This window comes from Hydra vulgaris, chromosome 14 (genome assembly GCF_038396675.1).
Source record: "Hydra vulgaris chromosome 14, alternate assembly HydraT2T_AEP".
Taxonomy (NCBI): domain Eukaryota; kingdom Metazoa; phylum Cnidaria; class Hydrozoa; order Anthoathecata; family Hydridae; genus Hydra; species Hydra vulgaris.
Window position 1 is genome coordinate 9,658,302 of NC_088933.1, and position 21,913 is coordinate 9,680,214.

A 21,913-nucleotide genomic window follows, 5' to 3' on the forward strand; every position below is an offset into this window, starting at 1 on the left:
TTTATACTTAAAATTTTGAGCTTTTATTGGGATTTTATCTGAGATTTTATTTGTTTTTTAACTTGGAAAATTTTTTTTTTTATTTTGTGGTGAAACCTCAATCAAAGAATATTAAATATTAAAACTATATTTTTTTCTTCATAAAGCAGTTAAAACAACATTTTAGAACTTAATAAAATCAATCTAATTCTTTAGGCAAATTTTTTATTATTCTTAAATTTAACTGTAGTGAAATAACAATTAAAAATAAAGTAAAGTTTAATTCGTTTAAATTTAAGAATAATAAAAAAATTGCCTAAAGAATTAGATTGATTTTATTAAGTCAAGAAGGTTTTTAGACAGTATTTAATTATATAAATAGTGACCTCTATGAAATCAAAAATCTTGAGAAATTTTTTGTTTCAAATGGTAATTTAATTTTTCGTGTTGCTCTTGTATATATTTGTTCATATTTTTTTCAAAAAAAATTTGTCATAAAGTGCTCTGGAACCAGATCTTGTTTGTATTTAGACATAAAAAGTATATTTTGGTTGATATTTATTTGAAAGATATTTAGTGCTTTTATTTTTTTTCAATAAGGGTTAAGCATGAGTAAATTTGTATTTTGAAGCTGCAAAAATGGCAGAAAATAATATACTGCATAAGTTGAAGTACCATTTTATGTCGCCATATGAAAAGTATATGAAATATGGAAGAAAGCCATGGAAATTAGTAATTCAAGTTTTGAAAATTTTTATGGTAACTGCACAGGTAATTATATATATTTTCCAAGAATTGCTTTTTTTATTATTTTAACAATAATAGCATTCTGAGCTTTTAATTTTTTTTCCTTTTCAAAAAGTAAAAGACAACAAACTTCTTTTATAAAAACATTCTTTACTATCACTTTTTTTGAACTATTTATAAACATCATATTTAGAGCTTAATTTAAAAAGTAAAAAACAAAAAGTCAATGCATATATTAAAGCTAGCTTTTAAGTCATGTTTTTCATTATTATATACTTTGAGTCATGAATTTTGTTTTAATTTAAGTAAATTTTAATTGTTTATTTTTTACTATGTCAGTTAAAACATAAAAAACAAAAAAGTCTTAGTATATTTCTGACCCAAGTAATTAACATGCAGTTGCAATATCTAACTTTTTAAGCAAAATTCTAGAGTCTGTGTTGCTTCATAGCTTTCATTCTGCTGATTCAGTGAATGATGAATATCAGTTTGGTTTTATATCTGAAAATTTGTTACTCAGTTCTTTACTTTTTTAGGGATTATATTTTAGTTAATTAATTGGATCACAGAATGTTAAATGGATTATCGACTAATTTTTTAAGCAAAAATATTTATGGTTAAAGCAAGCTATAGTGTTTTCATTCATTGCAAATCTAGAACAATGAATAATCTTTTTTGATATCTTTTTTGATATTTTGATAATTTTTCTTTTGGCTTTACATATCTGCTACTGCTTTGTTCCTTGAATTTCAACCAACCTTTTCTATTGCAATTTTATTAACAGTAAGTTATTTTCCTGGTAAGTTTTCTTGGTGTCTCAAAATGCTCTCTTAAAACTCAAAGCAAAATGCAGATGGTATAAAAGACGCTCAAAAATACATATGATCAAAAAACCACAGATTCATGTTTTTTTTAAATTAAATTAAATGTAATAACATTAATTTCATTAATGTTATTATATTTGCGGTAGTGGTGTAGTGGAAGAGCGCTTGCTTCATAAGCGAGAGGTTCTGAGTTTGATCCCCACCACGTCCCTGGTAGTACCCTGCTCAACTTGTTTCTCTGCGCAACATCCTTGTTCAACATGGCTCGTGTTTTGAATTTATAGATTTGAGAGGGGGTTATAACCACAAATAAGTAGCCTTCTTGTCTGTAGCGGCCTTCTTGACCTTAAGGAAATAATTAACTAAAAAATAATAATAGTTATGCAAATATAATACGTGTTTTTAGCAATTTCCTTAAAGTTATGCTGTATGTGTTTTGCATACAAAGTTTACATTTAGAGATATTAATAATTTTAATAAATGTAATAATATTAATAAGATTTAAAAGTGTTAAAAATATCAAAACTCAATTTTGATTTTGATTTAAAATTAGGCAATTAAGTTTATTATACTTTTATTAAAGTTTGGTCATTTTAACATAGCTTTCATGAACCTTTTTAATAAATACACATCGTTTCCTCAGTATTATTTTGTTCTATCTACAAATGTAATAAATAAATTGTTCTATCTAATATGTAAAATAAATACAAAAAAAAATTATATATAAATAAATACAATATTCTATGTAATATTATATAATATATTATATCAGGTAGAACATGGTATTTATTTATATATGTATATATATATATATATATATATATATATATATATATATTTATATATGTATATATATATATATATATATATATATATATATATATATATATATATATATATATATATATATATATATATATATGTAAAATATGTTAGTGTATTTTACAAATAGAGTGCTCAATGTTCTTAAAGAACAGAGCAATAATTAATTAGTAAAAAACACTTTATTAGATAAGTTAGATAAGTGTTTTTTACTAATTATATATATATATATATATATATATATATATATATATATATATATATATATATATATATATATATATATATATATATATATATATATATATATATATATATATATATATATATATATATATATTGTATTTATTTTATATTAGATAGAACATTTTATTTATTTTATTTGTAGATAGAGCAAGATAATACTGAGGGGGTGATATGTTGAATATAAATACTAAAGTTGAGTACAAGTTATAAATATAAGTTTGGACAAAAAACTGTTATATGTTAAATAAGTTAATTTTTGTAATAAGCTATCCAGACCCGTAAAATATGGATCTTGTTAAGTCTAGTCCATGCCAACCATTTCTATACACATTCTTTATTTCATCATTTTTTAGTAAGGTGTGGAAAAATAATTTATTTTATAATAATTATATATAAAACTATACATATTTTTTACTTTTTAAAACTATGAAAAAAAAAAAAAAAATGCTTTGGTAGTTATTGTGCAAACCGCTATTTATCAGCAGTTCGTTTATTAGTACTAAATAATAATATAATTTATAACATTACATTATTTGAAGTTTACATAAGTTAGATATTGGCATACACTTTTGTTCACATTTTCTTATAAGGAAAGTGTTGCGACTCACTCTTGTTTTTAACTTTTTAACTTGGTGTAATGGCTGCCATGAGTTCCCATTTAGTGTGTATGAGTTCTATTTATAAATATAAAGCCTACTTAATTGCATGTCATAAAATGTGCTATATACTTTTATAGTTAGTAGTTAGTAGTAAACGCTGTAACTGGCAGAGCCAGTGAGTGTGTTATCAGGCACACTTCGACAGCTGAATTGATCGATTGCTGCTTATCCAGCAATCAATTGCTGCTTTAAAGCTGTTGACTGAAGGCGATTTAACAACTTCTTCTGGCAAATAAGTTCCATACATTCGCTACGCGATTAAAAAAGAAGTTTTCTCTGTGCTTATGTTTTGTCATTTCCTTGAAATATTTAAAGCAGTGACCTCTTGTATGATTATTAACTATTGGAAAATGATTGCCTTTTTCTAATTTGTCAATATTATTTATAATTTTATACATTTGTGTTAGATCTCCTCTTTGTCTCCTTTCCACTAGAGTAGTTAGGTTTAATTTTTCAAGTCTTTTTGTATAGGAAAGATTTCTGATTGATGATACTAGTTTAGTAGCTTTGTGTTGGATATTTTCGATATAGTCACAATCAGATTTATAATATGGAGACCATACCGGAACTGCAAATTTATAATCGAAACAAGCCGTTTAATTTGCTTTGTCAGAAGCATTAATGACTTGATTTTTCCATTTTAAATTTGCATTAAAAAGCACTCCAAGATCTCTTTCTGTATCTGACTCTTTCAGTTCAATACTGTTTAAATTATATAAGTATTTTTTGTTAATATGACCATAATGCATAACTACACATTTTGTAGTTGTACTGTAGTAATTTTTTTTTACTGTAGTAATTTTGTTGTACTGTAGTAATTTTTTTCTATTTTTATTTATACTTTTATCAATTTTGCATTATTCTATTAAAATATAGGTTATTTTGTTTGGTACAGATCGTTTTGCTTCTATTGCATTTATGAAAAATACAAAAAATGCATTTGAAAATCTTTTTATTCAATCATACGATGGTACTACACCATTCTTTGTCATTAATAAAAATACACTTATTAATGCAATCAAATATACTAATGAAACAGTAAGGTTTCTTCTTATTTAGCATTGTATAAATTCAAATATATATTTATATATATATTCATAAATAGTTTTAAATTTTGAAATATTTTTTTTTCCTTTTATGCAAGTATTACAATTTGATGGAAATACCAATTGGTAAGTTTCGATATGCAGGTTTTGCAGAGAATAATCCTTTACCTATATTAATATGTTTGAAGCAGTATAAGTATGCTAATGGTAATATGAGTCGCGGAATCGATCAAGATGCAGCAACAACAGAAGGTGACAAGTTTTATATTTATGAATTTTGGTATAGTTCTGTAAAAAGAAAATTTAATAAATATCAAAAAAGATTTAAATCTAAGTGATGTTAAAAAAGATTTGATAATTCATTATATAGATTAAAAAAAAAAATTATTTTAAAATTATTTTGTTAAATCTAAAAAGTTGTTTCTAAAATCATAATATTTTTTTAGTTTCTAAAAGTTTCATTAAAGCTTTTAAAAACAACAAACAAGAAATATTTTTTCAATGAGTTAACTTTTACAGGGATTATCGTTTTGAATATTTCTCTAAAATTATTCTTTTTTTTTCATATTTGTTGTTATTTTTAAATAACTTTTTGATGATTTTATAACTTTGTTATTAAAACAATAAAAAGATTGTTCACAAGCTATGCAACAATATATTTAGTTAATGAATAAGACAAAAAAGATTACAAATTTTCCTTTTTGTTCTAAAAACCAACATTCTGGGTACACTTTTCCATAGCTAAGATGCCTCATCTACTCCAATAATTAAATAAAATTAATTATTTAATTTTTTTAAATTAATTTTATGTTTATTTTGAACTTGATAATGGTATCTTTTTAATTCTTTAATGGTTTCCTCAAGCACCCACAATCAGTTAGTCTGTGAATTCCAAAGGTATTTTTAATGCTAATGTGTCCTGGTCTACCTTACTCAAATAAAGTTTTCAATAAATAACATAATTTTTTCTATTTTAGTATTTTTTAAGTATAATATATAGATTATTTGTTATTTTAGATTGCATAGAGATGTTTTCAGAATCTTTTTTACGTTTTAAATTACAACAGAATGGTTTCTTTGACAGGTAAAGCTATAAAATCTTTATAATGTTGTTATATGGTAATGTTCTTTATTTATTTATATATTTTTAACTACAAATTTACTTTCAAAGTCCCATGCCACTAGTTCAATTTATAAAAAGATGAAAATATTGAATCGAGAAAAAGTTGTGGAAAATATTTTTGTCACTTATAAGGAGATCTAGTTGGAAAATTTAAATACCATATTATTTTGATTTGATAGAAAAAGTACTATTAATCTCATCAATATAAAAAATATTGTGTCAAAAATTCAAAAGCGGTTTAGAAATTAAGCTAATATGTGTCCAAGGTTAGGTTGTGAAAAATTGTGCCTAATTAAAGATAGCAAATAGGGTTTTTCACAATTCTATTTTTGTTTAGGCTTAAACGTGCAAAAAACCTAGAAATATGTCTTAGTCCACATAAGAAGGAATTTCTTTTTAAGCAGGACCCAGTTCTGATGATTTTAGAATTGCTTGTTTCTATTATAAAAGACAAATGTTCTGTTTATGATATTGTCAAAACAAGCACATAAAGTTATCTATAATAAAATTACAAAATCCTATTACCATTTACATTTTTTTTTTTTTAATTTATTTTTTTAAATTTCATATCCTAACACACAAGTTTTTTTAATATTTTTAAATTTCTCAAACTATTTTTGAAAACTTCAAATTATTTTCTATATATTTTAGTGTGGTTTCCATTCATTTAAAGTTTAGTTTAAGTGTTGTCTTTTGGAATGGTTTAAAGCGGCATCATGTTCCTGAATGTTTTGAAATGCAAAATAATGTATATTTGATTTATTTCATATTTTGTTTTGTTCAAACAATATTATATATATGTATTTATATAATATCTATCTATATATTTATATATATATATATATATATATATATATATATATATATATATATATATACATATAGATATCTATACATATATATATATATAGATATCTATACATATACATATATATATATATATATATATATATATATATATATATATATATATATATATATATATATATATATATATATATATATATATATATATATAGATATATATATATATATATATATATATAGATATATAGATATATATATATATGTATATGTATATATATATATATATATATAGATATCTATCTATATATATATATATATATATATATATATATATATATATATATATATATATATATATATATATATATATATATATATATATATATATATATATATATATATATATATATGTATAGATATCTATATATATATATGTATAGATATCGATATGTATATATATATATATATATATATATATATATATATATATAGATATATATATAGATAGATATATCTATATATATATATTTATATATATTTTCTGATGAATCTTTGTTGACGAAACACAGTGTTAAATAGAAAAAATTTTTGTTAAGTGATTTATATATATGTATATATATATATATATATATATATATATATATATATATATATATATGTATATATATATATATATATATATATATATATATATATATATATATATATATATATATATATATATATATATAGATAGATAGATAGATAGATAGATATACTTGAGTCATATAATTAGTCAGATACTCAGTAGTCTGGTCATTTGAAATTTTTGGGTATTTTTTCTTGGGTGAAAAAACTAAAAAAAAATAAAAAACTTCTGAATTCTAATAAGAATTGTTGAATTTAAAAATAAATTATTAATAAATAAAAGTAAAATTAAGGATTAAGAAATATTATTCTGGTAGATACACCTTAAAAACCCTTACCCCTTAAAAACACACACTTGTTCATAATTAATGTTCTGGACTAGCACTGTTTGACCTTAAGTATAATATTCTTAATAATAATATTCTTTGTTTTGGCACTTCTTATAAATACTCACTCCTAAAAAATGCAACTTTGACTATTTATTTTTCAGGAAAAGTGATATAAACAACTTAAAGTGGAAAAAAATAAAAAAACCAAAACTAAAAAAATTTTTGACCTGGGTAAGCACCAATTTGAAAATAAGTTTGCAATTTCTTTATTTTGAGTTTTCTTTACGGTTGCTACAAATAAAAAAGTATAAGTTTCAACAATTTTTTAGTTGGTTTGATAAATTAGCTTTATATTAGCAGTAGAGATGTTTATAGTTTTAAGGAGGTACTAATATTAACACAACATTGAAACACCAAGTCAAAATTTTTTTCAGAGTCATTAAAAAATGTTTCAAAGCAACATAAAACATTTCTTTTGTTTTAAACATTTTATTTGTTTAAAGCTATCACTATCCTCATCAGTTAAATTATCATTTGCTTTTGTTTTTGTTGATGTGGCTTATTTAATCATTCTTGGCTTCATTCCATCAACTTTGCAAGAACTTTTGCTGCATGCTGATTTTTTAATTTAGTGGCAGGCTGGGCACTCCTTAAAACTTTTTACTTTACAAATGTTATTGATAACCCATTTTGATTTACATTTATAAAACTATTCTTTTTTTTTTGTTTGTTTTTTATGTTTTTTCTTCTCCTTCTGATCCTGTTGTTTCTTTTTTCTATTTCAATTAACTTGATCTGTTTAATGATGTTTTGTGTTTCCATTGACCTTTGTGTTTCTATCCACCCATGTATGCTGGTAACAATTATATTTTTTGTTTTGTTCATGTCTTTAGGCTTTACCATGTTTACTATTAGCAAACCTGGTATATCTTCTAAATTTATACTATTCTCATAATTTTTGTACACAACATTCTGCGGCTAATCAAACATAAATTTCCAATTATTTCACCAAGGCACTGCTTGTTGTATCTGAAATTCTTATGTGTTTATTTTTTTTCTCAGAACTTTTGCCTGTGCTTTTGAATTTGGCTTTCCAGCAATAAGAGGTATATTTCTCACTTTTATTATAAATTTTATAAGTTTCACCATTATTTATACTACTACAAGGTTTAAAACACTTTCAAGCAGAAAAAAATTTAGAAAAAATAGCTTGCTGCTGGGGGCTTCAGTACATAAATTGACTGACAAATAGCCTAACTCGCAGCAGAGTGCTGCTACATTGACTGAGGATTTTGCATGGGGCAGCAATCTTTTCATTCATTATTCTTCGTTTTTTTTTTCTTTCTAAAAAAGCTGTGTTGATTAAGAATAGCTAAAAAGGTGAGCAAATGCTTATATAAATATGCTATAGTAGATAGTAACACTTTGATTATATATATATATATATATATATATATATATATATATATATATATATATATATTTATATATATATATATATATATATATATATATATATATATATATATATATATATATATATATATATATATATATATATATATATATATATATATATATATATATATATATATATAGACACACCACACACACACACACACACACACACACACACACACACACACACACACAAACGCACGCATACACACACGCATACACATATATATATTTATTTATATAAATATCTAAATATATATATCTAAAATCTGAGTCTCTCAATGCACACTTTGATTAACTCCACTTATCGAAAAATCTTAAATTTAAGCATCGGCGTATTTGATTTAGTCATAACTTTTTGCATTTTTAATAAATTTTTAAAAATTAAGTACAGTTCAAAATCATTAAATTTAACTGAGATAACTAATTAAATGTCTGTTTTTTTAAAAAACTGCTAAAACTGCTAAAAAATTCTGAATGTTATTATTTTTATTTTTTTACTGTTTACATACATCAACTGACAAGTCGATGATAAAACATGTGTGGAGTATTGCTACATCGACTGAAAAATACGTAAAACATGCAAGAGTGCTGCTACATTGACTAACAAATAGGTAAACATGCAATGTGTGCTGTTACATTGACTGACAAATAGGTAAATATGTGAGTGCTTCTACATCAATTGAGGGTTTGGTTTGGGCAGGCGATCTATCAAATTAAAAAAAAAAACCTTTTAAAGTTTTTTAACTTTTATTAGTTTTAATGAAATTTTTTTTCAAAAAAACAGAAGTTTGATATTTAATGGTAAAATTCAAGAACGACCAAACAAGACTATACGTGTGTGTGCATGTGTGCGTGTGTGTGTATATATTGCATTCATAATTTTTTTTTTCTTAGATAGTTTTTGACAATTCATATCATGATGGTCAACTTCGTGTTAATCTTGAAATGAGTGAAGATATTTTGAATTGTCCAGATAATTATGCGCTATTGGGTATAAATGATATTTTTCATACAAATATTGTTTAAAAGTTATTATTGTTTTTGATGTTGCTGATGTGTTTTTTTTTGTTTGTTTTTTTTTAGTTAAAAATACTATTCTATGTTTAATAAAAGAAAAGAAAAAAAAAAAAAATCTAAGAAGTTTTTATGTATAAAAAATACATATAGGGGAAGTGGGGGCATAACCGCATATGGAGGCACAACCGTTTTTTAACATTTTTCTTTGAACAATGTTATCTAATATGGCAAAAAACATACCATGCGTTGGTAAAAGAGTTTCCTTCATTTCGCTTATGTCAAAAGAGTGCCTGTTGCATTTCTGAGAAGTTGTGCATAATAATGTTTATTTTGATAAGATTATTATATTTACATCATTTTTTTCCAGACCTTTCTTTTGAGGAGTTATATTTGATTTTAGTGTTAAAGATATATGTTATCAGCGTTATTTCATCAAGTGAAAACCATTTTTGGTAACAATATAATCAAATAAGCAAGCTATGAAACTTTATTCTTTCTAAAAACTGTCCTCTGGATCAGAACCGCATAGACGCACAGGAGGCACAACCGCATACTTTTGATATTTATCAAAGTTAAGTAATTACAAAAGACAATAATTACAATTGCCACACTTGAATGCGTTCAGGTAAAAACTTGAATAGAAGTAGTTTTGTTTGAGATATTGAAGATTAGATTTCAAATTTTTTATTCAATTTGTTTAAATGAGTTTTTGATTAAATATAAATATAAGAGTATAAATCTTAAAAATTATAAAAATTTATCTTAAAAATTTTTATATATATATATATATATATATATATATATATATATATATATATATATATATATATATATAAATATATATCTATATCTATATATATATATATATATATATATATATATATATATATATATATATATATATATATATATATATATATATATATATATATATATATAAATATATATCTATATATAAATATATATCTATATATGAATATATATCTATATATATATATATCTATATATATATATCTATATATATATATATATCTATATATATATATATATATATATATATATATATATATATATATATATAAAAATATATATATATATATATATATATATATATAAATATATATCTATATATAAATATATATCTATATATAAATATATATCTATATATAAATATATATTTATATATAAATATATATGTATATATATATCAGGGGCCATTCTTAATCGTTTTTGATAGCGTCGACTATACTTGGGCACCAATTGTGGTGCTGTCCAAATTAAAATTTGAGTTTTTTTTTTTTTTTAATGATTTTTTAGGGCAAATATTTTTTATTCGCAAAAAAAACGCTGATTTTCCTCTAAAATTTGCCAAAACAAGGGGGTACCTCTGCCCAAATTTTTTTCCTAGAATAGGCCCTGATATATATATATATATATATATTTTTTTTTTTTAAACATCTTCGCTTCCAACAAGGCTGCAAGCAGCCACTAATTAAAGTTGGAAGTTACTTGGAGAGAAAAGATGAAGATTGTAGAGCAAGATAACGATTGACGGACGATTTAAAAGATTGCAAATTATATGAATCAGGAAAGCAAAATGAAGGAAGCGAATTCCAAAGAACTGATGTTCGAGGATAAAAACAAGACGAATAAGCGTTTTTGGAGCACTTAGGAACAGTCACAGAAAAAGGATGACACTTAATTGAATGACGAGTAACACGAGAATGAATTTTAGTAGATGGCACAAGAGACGCTAGCTCTTTAGAGCAGTGCCCGTTATAGTATTTGTAGAAAAGAGAAAGAGAAGCAACATTACGACGATGTGATAATGGTTGAAGGTTGGCTGCAAGAGCAGGTCCAACTATGTTTACAATGCGTTTTTGCACCTTGTCTAAAAGAGAAAGGGCATCATTAGAAGATCCGCCCCAGATATGGCAACAGTATTCCATACAAGGCCGGATTTGGGATTTATAGAGATAGAGAATAGAATCCGAAGTAAGAAAGTGACGAGCTCGAAAAAAAGATGCAACCTTAGCAGATGCTAATTTTGCAACTGATTTGATATATGGTTTCCAAGAATAATTGGAAGTAAGAGTTAATCCTAGAAGATGAAGAGTAGGTGACTCATCGAGTACATCACCGTTCATAAATATAGGAAGATCTAAATTATTGCGAAAAAAATTGAGTTTTATCTGAATTAAAGTGCACCAGCCACTGTGAGCCCCATGCTGTAGCAGAAGTGAGATCCTTTTCAAGCTCAAATGCCCCCTCCAAGCAATCAGAGGGTGTTGGTTTCTTATCACGACAAGAATAAATAGTAGTATCATCAGCAAACAATGCCACCTTAGATGTGAGAATATCTGGAAGATCGTTAATGTAAATTAAAAAGAGTATAGGGCCAAGGATAGAACCTTGAGGAACCCCTGAAGTTACAGAATAAGAAGAAGAGTGTTGTCCATCGAGGACAACTTTTATGCTACGATTGGAAAGGAAGGATTCAATGATCTTAAAGATGTTGCCCGATACACCATAAGAAGAAAGCTTATGGAGAAGACCAGCATGCCAAACTTTATCAAACGCTTTTGAAATGTCAAGAGCGATGGCCTTAATCTCTCCACCTTCATCTAATGCACGATAAAACCTGTCAGTTATTACTGTTAGCAAATCAGCTGTAGAACGAGAAGATCAAAATCGATATTGATGGTCAGAAAAGTGATTAGATTCAAGATAAGAAATTAGGTGTTTGTTAATTAAAGATTCAAAAACCTTGCTTATGATAGGAAGAAGACTTATGGGACGGTAGTTAGACGAATCAGATCGCTCCCCAGAATTTTTGAAGATAGGGATAACAGATGCGGCTTTCCAGCAGGCTGGAAAACAAGACTCTGATAAGCACTTGTTGAATAGTTTTAAGAGTATAGACAACAGCTCCGGAGAACACTTCTGCAAGACAATAACAGGTATGTTGTCTGGGCCACAAGCTGTAGAAGAGTCTAGGCAGGAAATCACTTTAGATACAGATGCTGGAGTGATATGAATGTCAAGCAATGGATCAACCTGTTTATTGGCAATATCAGGTAGAACGCAATTAGTGGAATCAAGAGATGATATTGATGAAAAGTTTTTTAGCAAACAGTTCGGCTTTGTCTTTAGGTGAGGTGACAAAGTCTGAACCATACAAGAGAGGTGGAATTATAGATTTGCCTTTTTACAGTTGTTTCTAGCAGTAATAAACAGACGTGTGTTTTTTGAAGAATTGTTTTTCTGACACTAGAGCCAAGCCATTCAGAGTGGTGAGCATTAAAGTCACCGACAACAACTATATTAGCTGATGGATAAAGAGAGAGGGCTTGGTCAATATGATCAGAAATAACATCAAAAAGAGTGCAGTCTTGATATGAAGGAGAGCGATATAGAACAAAGAGAAAGTCAATAGAGTGAAGTGGTGCTAAACGAAAGCACATGAAAGAATAGTCTGTGGATTCAAACCTAGTTTCACGACAAACAGGTGAATTCTTACAAATGTAAATGCCCAGACCAAGCATGTGTCTATTGGAGTCTTTAAGAATCAGAGGAAGATAACCATCAACACTAAGATCACAAGATGAGACAGCCGAACTCAAATTAGTCTCACAAAGAGCAAGTAGGTCTGGTGAACTTTGCAAGAGATAAGACTCAACAGAAGAAAAGTTACTTGGAAGACCACGAATATTAGTGAATGATAGGTTTAGAGAACTTGGTGATGATGATGGTTTTTTTGTGTTTTATAGTTTTTGGTACTTTATTCATTTTTAAATTAGATTGAAGAACTTGACTCAAAGCATAGATAGTACTCAGAACACCGTTTAATAGCCCAAGCAATTGCCTCATTACTACTAATAAACCCTAAGCCGTAACAAAGGGCTCCAAATGTGGCCTCCGCAATGCACACCAAAAGTACAAACAGGGACACCATCCATGCGCAACATGGCACTGTTAATACTTTGATATTTTTCAGCTGTTGATGGAATCAGCCTCTCTGAGAGCTACCACAGAGTTCGGGAAACCTGACTACCTGCCGGCCTCAGAACCATAAAACTGAGTTTTAGAGCTGTACCCTCATAAGGAGATAATAGAATGAGTTGCCTAGTCATAAAAACAGTGACACAAGCAAACCCATGCATTGAGTCAAGAAGATCCAGCATTCAACATCCTAATCTGGAAAGAATGTATTAAAAATACATCTGCGCCAGCCTAATAGATGAAGAAGGGGTGCAAGTCTGGTCAGCAGATAGAATCTTTTACCTCTTTAGTCTTTGCCTAGGAGGCCTTCTACACGACAGTAGCCGGGTGCACTTAATTTCAGCACAAAATGAGTAATTTTATCGAGACACCATCTCTAGCCTTTACTCAACCAAGAGCTCCAAGGCAGAGGGTGTTTTAAATTGGAGTTGGCATCTCCTAGCTTTTGCCTAAAAAGGCATCCTACAAAGCAGCAGGACATGAAGCAGATTGTACTGGGTTACATGTTATCAGTAGCAGGATAACCTGATCTGACTTAGTATATATATATATATCTATCTATATATATATATACAAATATATATAATATATATATATATATATATATATAATTATATATATATATAATTATATATATATATACATAAATATATATATATATATATTTATATATATATATATATATATATATATATATATATATATATATATATATATATATATATATATATAAATATGAATATATATATATATATATATATATATATATAAATAAATAAATATATATATATATATATATATATATATATATATTATATATATATATATATATATATATATATATATATATATATATATATATATATATATATGTAAATATATATATATATATATATCGAATGATGTATATACAAAGAATGCCTACACAAATCTGTATTTACAAAGAATGCCTACGGAGTATGCAAACGTGCAACGAGCTGTGAGAAAAGTAAAGAAAATATATGGCGAAAAGTATACCCCAACAATTTTTGTGAGGGTGCGGTTGTGCCTCACAATAAGAGCAAAACTGTTTTTTTCACTAAATTTAATTTTTGTGTAATAACATTTTCAAAAGCCGTTTTATTATTTTATTAATTGCAGCAATTTCAAGCTAAATAATGTGGTTATTGAAATAAACTGTTAAAAAAATATTTTTTATTTTTATTTTCATATAGCAATAATCCAAACGTTACGGGGGCGGTTATAAAATATGTATTGGGGGCACTTCCCCCAATACATATTTTATTATCTTTAATATCTTTTTTTATCTAATACATATTTTCTATTCTTATCTATTCTACTAATTCATATTTTATTAAATATGAATGTAGTAGTAATAATATATTTTTGAATCATTAAGAAAAATCAAAACTTTTCATCAAATTTAGGAATATTCTCGTAACCTTTAGCTCGTAGTAAACTGCCAAGATATTGAATAAAAATTCTAGTATTAATACTGGTATTCAATAAATGAATACCGTACTACCAAATGCAATTTTAGAAGCAAATACTGGCATTACAGGTTGTACCAAAACTGGCCTTACTTGTAGTCCACAGTAAGATCTTTGATGTTTTCCCTTTAAACAATTTGAGTGCTTATCTTGCAGAACAGATTTTTTACAACAAAATATTGACTGTTTAAACTAGTAACAGACTGACAGCAATTTCTTGAAAAGCATCTTAACTAGATTGAGATGGTGGTTGAGTTTTTAAAATTTAACATAGGGGAGGGTATTTAAAAGTGGCAAAAAAAGTCACATTTTTTTGATACTTTAAATGTTTTCATAGTTTACGTGTTTAAAAAACCTTTAAAAAAGCATTTATATTTTAACATTTTTAAACTTAGTGTATAATTTACATACATTTTTAAACCTAGTGTACTTTGAATGATTTTTTAAAAGTTTATTTTAAATAATCACAAGCATTAATATCTTTATAGTTCAAACTATGGTTTTTATTAATAAACATTCTTTTGTAAGTAAAAAAATGGTCGTTGTTAGTTGCATCAATTAAATATTGTAATAATATTGATTATTTGCAACTAAAAGTTGATGACGATGACACAGTATACTGTTGATTATACAGTGTACTGCAAGTATATATTTGGCACAGTTATTTTTACATATGCAAAAAAACCCTTATAGCGCTCAATGGTTGCTGAAGCACTATCAGCAGCAACTGACAAGATATAACTCATAGGTATTTCTTTTCAGGAAAACCTCACACCAATAGTGTGAGGTTTTCCTGATTTAGCAGTTTGTAATCGGTTGTTGTAAAAATCACCCAACTGATAGTCATCTTGTTTTGAAGCTGTTCTAAAGAGTTTCGTCAATATTGCTTGAAAATCAATCAATCAATAATCAATCAATAATTTATTTCTGAATTAAGATTTTACATAAATTTACTAATATAAAGTAAACACCTGCTAATGTTAATAATATCTAATTCAAATAAATATAATGCTAATTTTCATAATATATAATAAAAATAATAAACTTTATAACATAAAAATAACAGTGTTAATAATTCTAATAATAATAATATCAATAATAACAATAATAATAATAATAACAATGATAATATTAGTACTAATAGTTAAAAGTAGTTAATAATAGTTAATGTAAATATTTATAAAAATTACAATAAGCAATAGTAATGACAACAAAATATATTATAGAAATTAAAAAACATTAATAAAGACAACAAAAGTTTGTTTATATAAATTATAAACATGAAATGTATTTTTTTAATAAAATGTAGAGTAAACTAGTTTCAAAGGTTAAGAATGATTTCAGAGCTTTTAGTTCATGAGGAAGGTTGTTCCAAGTTTTAATGCTTTGATATCTTATAAAATTATGACTGTAATTATGAGAGCGGAGTTTAGAGACAGACAGGTTTAAATTACTATTAGAACGAAAGTGATAACGAGCGTTGGCACTTTTGAAAGAAATTGATAAAAGTTAAAGGTAGGTTATTTTTTGGTGGTTTTAGGCAAATTGACAGTTTCAAAGTTAAATAGAGTCACATAGAATTACACAATGGGATAAAAAGGAAAGATTTGAATTAATTTTTATACCAAGATATTTACTTGAGTTAACAGGTTTAAATTATTTGCAACTTTATCTAAAGTTCATATGTTTCTTAATTTTTGTCTTATTTGATTAAAAAATAATGAGTTTATTTTTATTAGAGTTTGAAAAAAATTTGTTAAAGCGAAGCTACTGAACTAGATTGGCAAGATCATGGTTAATGTGTTTGTTAATTTTTTTAAGGGATTTATTAATTAGAATTAGATGAGTATCATTTGCAAAGTGGTTGACAGTAGCAAACTTAATGGATGTATGAAGATTATTGATATAAAAAAGGAAAAGCAGTGGTCCCAATACTGAACCCTGTAAAACACGATTAGAACATTTCACAAGGGTAGATTTTAAGTCATTGATAAAAGAAAGTTGTATCATTTGTGAAGGAAATAGAAAACTATTTAAGGGGTACGCTTCTGATTCCATAATATTCTAATTTTTTTAACAAAATTGAATAATTGACTGTATCAAACGCTTTCTGTAAATCGACAAATACATCACATGCAAAATATTTACCATCAACTCTTTTTTAACCTACTCAGTCATCCCAATGAGAGCATGAGTTGGGGAGTGATTGCCACAAAATGTAATACTGATATGTGTAAAAGTATTTAGATTTTTTCAAAAAAATCAGAGCCATTATGCATTGCATACTCGAAAAGTTTACCTATATTAGAAAACAGGAATATGGGTCGGTAATCCGTAAAATGTAGTAGAGAGCCTTTTTGAAATATTGGAATAACTTTGGTAACTCTAAAAATATCTGGTAAAATATCACTTTTAAATGAGTTTTTATAACAGTACAGGCAACGAGCATTTGTTTTATAAAGTTACGTTCTAAATGTATTCTAAATGTCTTTTAAAAGACATTTAGAACGTAACCTTGAAAAACAATTGCCCGTAGGTCGTAATCCATGGTCCTGATTTTAGTTTAATTTGTTGATTGGTAAGTATTTTGTAAGAAGCATGTTAGTCTAAGATTTCATCAAATGTTTTTAAAATAAATTTTATGGATTCATTAACATCATTATCTTTTTCAATGAAGAGTTGGTATCAGAAATTTCTTCAATAAATTTACTTTTATTACATTTTTTGAAGCATCGTCTGTAAGTTATTACTTTTTTGGGGTGGTTGGGTATGCCAGGAATGCAAATAAATTGTGCCATGTGGTCTGAAATTGAAATCGTAAGGTTACCAGAGTATTGATCAGTTGAATGAAAGTTCGTGAATATGTTATCAATCAGCGTTTTTGATGTAGCCGTAATGCGTGATGGTAAAACTATAGAAGGGCTTAGTGAGTAAGAGGTCAAAGAATCAAGATATGTAGAAACAGGGTTAGATTCATTGTGACTTAATAGATCCATATTAAAATCACCCATTAGAAACATCTTTTTTTTTCGTTACTTAACTTTTCAAGTCGAGGAGTTAAGTGGGAAGAAGTAAACTCATGTTGATTCATTGAGGGATGACAATAAATGCAGCCAGTTATTATGTTTGATTCACAAGGTTTTTCAATTTCAACAAAAATAGACTCTAAATATTTAGATAAGTAAATCATAAGATCATTGCGAACTATGTAGTTTAAATTTGAGCATAAGTAAAAAAGTGCTCCTCCTTTTTTAGCCTCAGTAGGACAATGCTCAATATTAAACCCATTTATGTATATATCAGTTATATTTGTATCGTTTATATATAATTTAGATTCTGTAATACCTATTGCTAAGGGAAAATTATTAAGAGAGCTGATAAGACTACAGAGTTCGTCAATGTGGAATGGTAGAGAAGGGATGTTAAGATGAATATATAGTTCTGAATTGGGAAGCATAGTTTTATTGAGATCAATAATGTCATAGTATTTGCAATTAACAGAACTGGGAAATTTATTTAGATCTTTAAAGATCTTTTTATGATTACTTGGAGTCTCAAAAGAGTTTAATGAACTAGTAGGTATATTCTTGCATAATAATGTTGACTTAAGCTCCAAGTTGGAAATCGAGCTGAAGGCCATACTCTTAGATAAACAAATATGACAATAAAAATCTGACGAGTCATTTAATAGAAGATTATAAGAGTACGCATCAATATGGGTACACTTTGCATGGATCCATGAGTTACACAGATCACATTGGATGGCTCTTTGATTATCAGTTATATTTTTATGACAAGTGTTGCAGAGAGATTTAAATGCCATAATCTTTAGAAAAAATATTTTTATGTTCATGCAGTATTAACTAATAAAAGTGATTAAAGTGTAAAATAGAGGTTTAAAAGATAAATGCAAAGTAAAAGACTAAAATTAATAATTTAAAACTTGGGTAACCGTTAGTGTGAGTAATCGAAAATAATTTTCAAAACAATATAAAAAAATCAGAACAATTATAGAAAAAAAGGATTCACATTAAAGGTAATTAAAACCTAACTTTTATAAAATTAAACAATCGAAATAAATTAAAATTTGACAAACCACAAACTATGACAACAATAAGTATCGAATATAAAAAAACTAATAATACTATAATAATATCTATACTATATTAATAATATAAACTAATAATAATATAACTACTGTTAACTGTTACCAATAATAATATTATCAACAAAGATACTAGAACAATAACAAATAAAGATAAGTCAATAATAAATAAGTTTATAAAAGTATATTATTAAAAATAAATATAATATATTAAATAACTAGGTATCAAACGAGGACTAAAATTACAATTACATATACTACAAATACAATTACATGTACTACAAATACAATTACAATTATATATACTACAAATACAAATACAATTAACTATAAATAAATAATATAATGTGAAAAAACAAATAGTAATATAATGACTGAAAAATAATAACTAATGAATTATAATCATGATTACAAGTTATATCGTAAAGAAAAAAGAAAATTATTTAAAACAAAAAATAAAGAAATAATAAAAAATAAAAAAATAAAAAATCTTCTAACTCTACTACTTCTTCTACTACTACTCTACTTTTTCTTCTTTCTTTTTTAATTGATTATTAAATTCTTCTTATCTTTTCTTTCTTTTTATTTGTTTACTTTACTTTTCGTTCTTTTGTTTACCTTTTTTTTTCTTCTTTTTTTTTTTTTATTTAAGTTTATAAAGTGTTCTTTTTTTTTTAAAAAAAAAAAAATTCGAAGTTCCTTTTTATTTTTTATATATATATATTTTCTTTTCCTTTTTGAATGCTTTTTGGTGTGTGTGTTTGCTTCAAGTTAATTTATATGATCGTTGATAAGTTATTTGTGCTTATAAAATAATTAATTAATATTTTTATATATAGTTTATTTTTTTCAGTATTCTTTATATTTATCTTTAATTTTCTCTTTTGCCGTTATAAAAATGCATCCGCCATTAGCGAAGACCTTGCAAGTTCCTATATCAAATAATATATATTTTAAAATAAAATAAGTTCTTATTTTTTTTATCACCATATATAGGAGCGTGATATGAAAATTTAAATTGATTAAATGCTAGAATGTTAAATGTTAATAGAAAGCTCTTCAATATACTATTTTAATGCTGAAAAAATTAATAAAATTGAATAAATCTAGAAAAAGTTTTGTGTAGCAAATTATTGATATATGGATTTGTTAAAAAAAAAACTGTGTTTAAAATAAAGTTTTTCTTTACCTAATTTTTTATAACTTTGTCAATTTTTAACCAAATAACTATAACTTGATATCAAAAGATAAGTGTAACAGTGGGCTACAAATTTATAATAGCCTCAACCAGCTAGGCATATCCTGCGGGCTAAAGGGGGTACTAAACTACCACCTTTACCCTTAAAAAACATATATTTTTTCCATAAAAGAGTGTCTTTTTTGTAGAATTGGTAACATATACAAAAAGTTTATAATTTGCTTTCAGACCACTACCATATGGAGGAGGTGGATAACACACCCTATAATTAAAAACGTTAAATTTATATAAATATTTGTACCTTTATTTAAAAAAAGAAATCTCGTATTACAAATAAAAGTCATATTTTACTACTTTACTATGTACTAGTGGTGAATACATTGAATTGTTGGGGAAGGTTGTGTGCATCCCCCTCTGTTCAACCTAAAAAAGGTAACAAAAAATAAATAAATTAAAAAGCAATTATATATATTGAGAGGTGTTAATATAAAAACATATACCAAATTACAAGATGCATCCAAGTAATCATTATTTAGAATAAAGGATGTTTAAAGCCCTTCTAATCTAAAAACATTTGTTGAAATAAAAATATCACATTGTAGTTAAATAATAGCTTGGTGTTTAGTAAATGAATACAATTTTAAATCCCATTAATGAATTAAAATAATAACCATTGTCAACCATAGACAGAACAAGTATGTAAGCCAGAACTGTCTAACAAAAAATTGCAAGCTACACCACTTACGGTAATAGTTTCGCAAGTCGCATCACTTGCTGTACCTATTTTGCAAGTAACACCACTTACAATACTTTATTTGCAAGTCAAACCACTGCTTTTTGCTAACCTAAACTTGCTGTACCTAAACTTTATTTATAAAAACTATATAAGCACATCACGTAGTCAGATTATGTTTACATTGACTCGCTTGCTATGATATCAGCAGCATGCTGAAACTTTTTCATTCAATGGTCAACAGCCTCCAAATCAGTTTCATTATGGTCCAGGGTATAATTATAAATTAATATATTCTTACATAAAATAATAATTCTTATAAATTTATATATTTTAATATTCTCTGGGAAAAAATAAAAATTCAATTAAAATTTGGCACCTTCGAATCCTTGGTTCCTGGGTAAAATTACTTGTTGTACCCGCCTTCAGCCAGGCCTATGTATATATATTTTACATATATATTAGTAGAAAATTACTTAACAAAAAAATTTTTTTCATTTTGCACTGTGTTTCATCAATAAAGATTCATCAGAAATCTATATATTTATATATAATATATAGAATATATTTATATATATTCTATATATTTATATATAATAAATATATAGAAATCTATATATTTATATATATTTATAAATATATATATTTTACATATATATATATATATATATACATATATATATATATATATATATATA

At 25.6% G+C, this 21,913-nt stretch overlaps 1 protein-coding gene across 2 annotated transcripts in view; it reads left to right on the forward strand.

The window, feature by feature from the left end:
- The first annotated feature begins 507 nt into the window (after positions 1–507).
- LOC101241828 (mucolipin-2) overlaps positions 508–21,913 on the forward strand; it is a 30,979-nt gene continuing 9,573 nt past the window's right edge. The window contains exons 1-6 of one of the 2 annotated variants that reach the window (XM_065818214.1): positions 508–750; positions 4,154–4,315; positions 4,422–4,575; positions 5,341–5,407; positions 6,098–6,194; positions 9,565–9,661. In XM_065818214.1, the coding sequence (XP_065674286.1) occupies positions 619–750; positions 4,154–4,315; positions 4,422–4,575; positions 5,341–5,407; positions 6,098–6,194; positions 9,565–9,661 (709 nt within the window). In that variant the 5' untranslated portion in view covers positions 508–618. The remainder of the gene's footprint in view (positions 751–4,153; positions 4,316–4,421; positions 4,576–5,340; positions 5,408–6,097; positions 6,195–9,564; positions 9,662–21,913) is intronic. The other variant, XM_065818215.1, reaches the window with a different exon arrangement.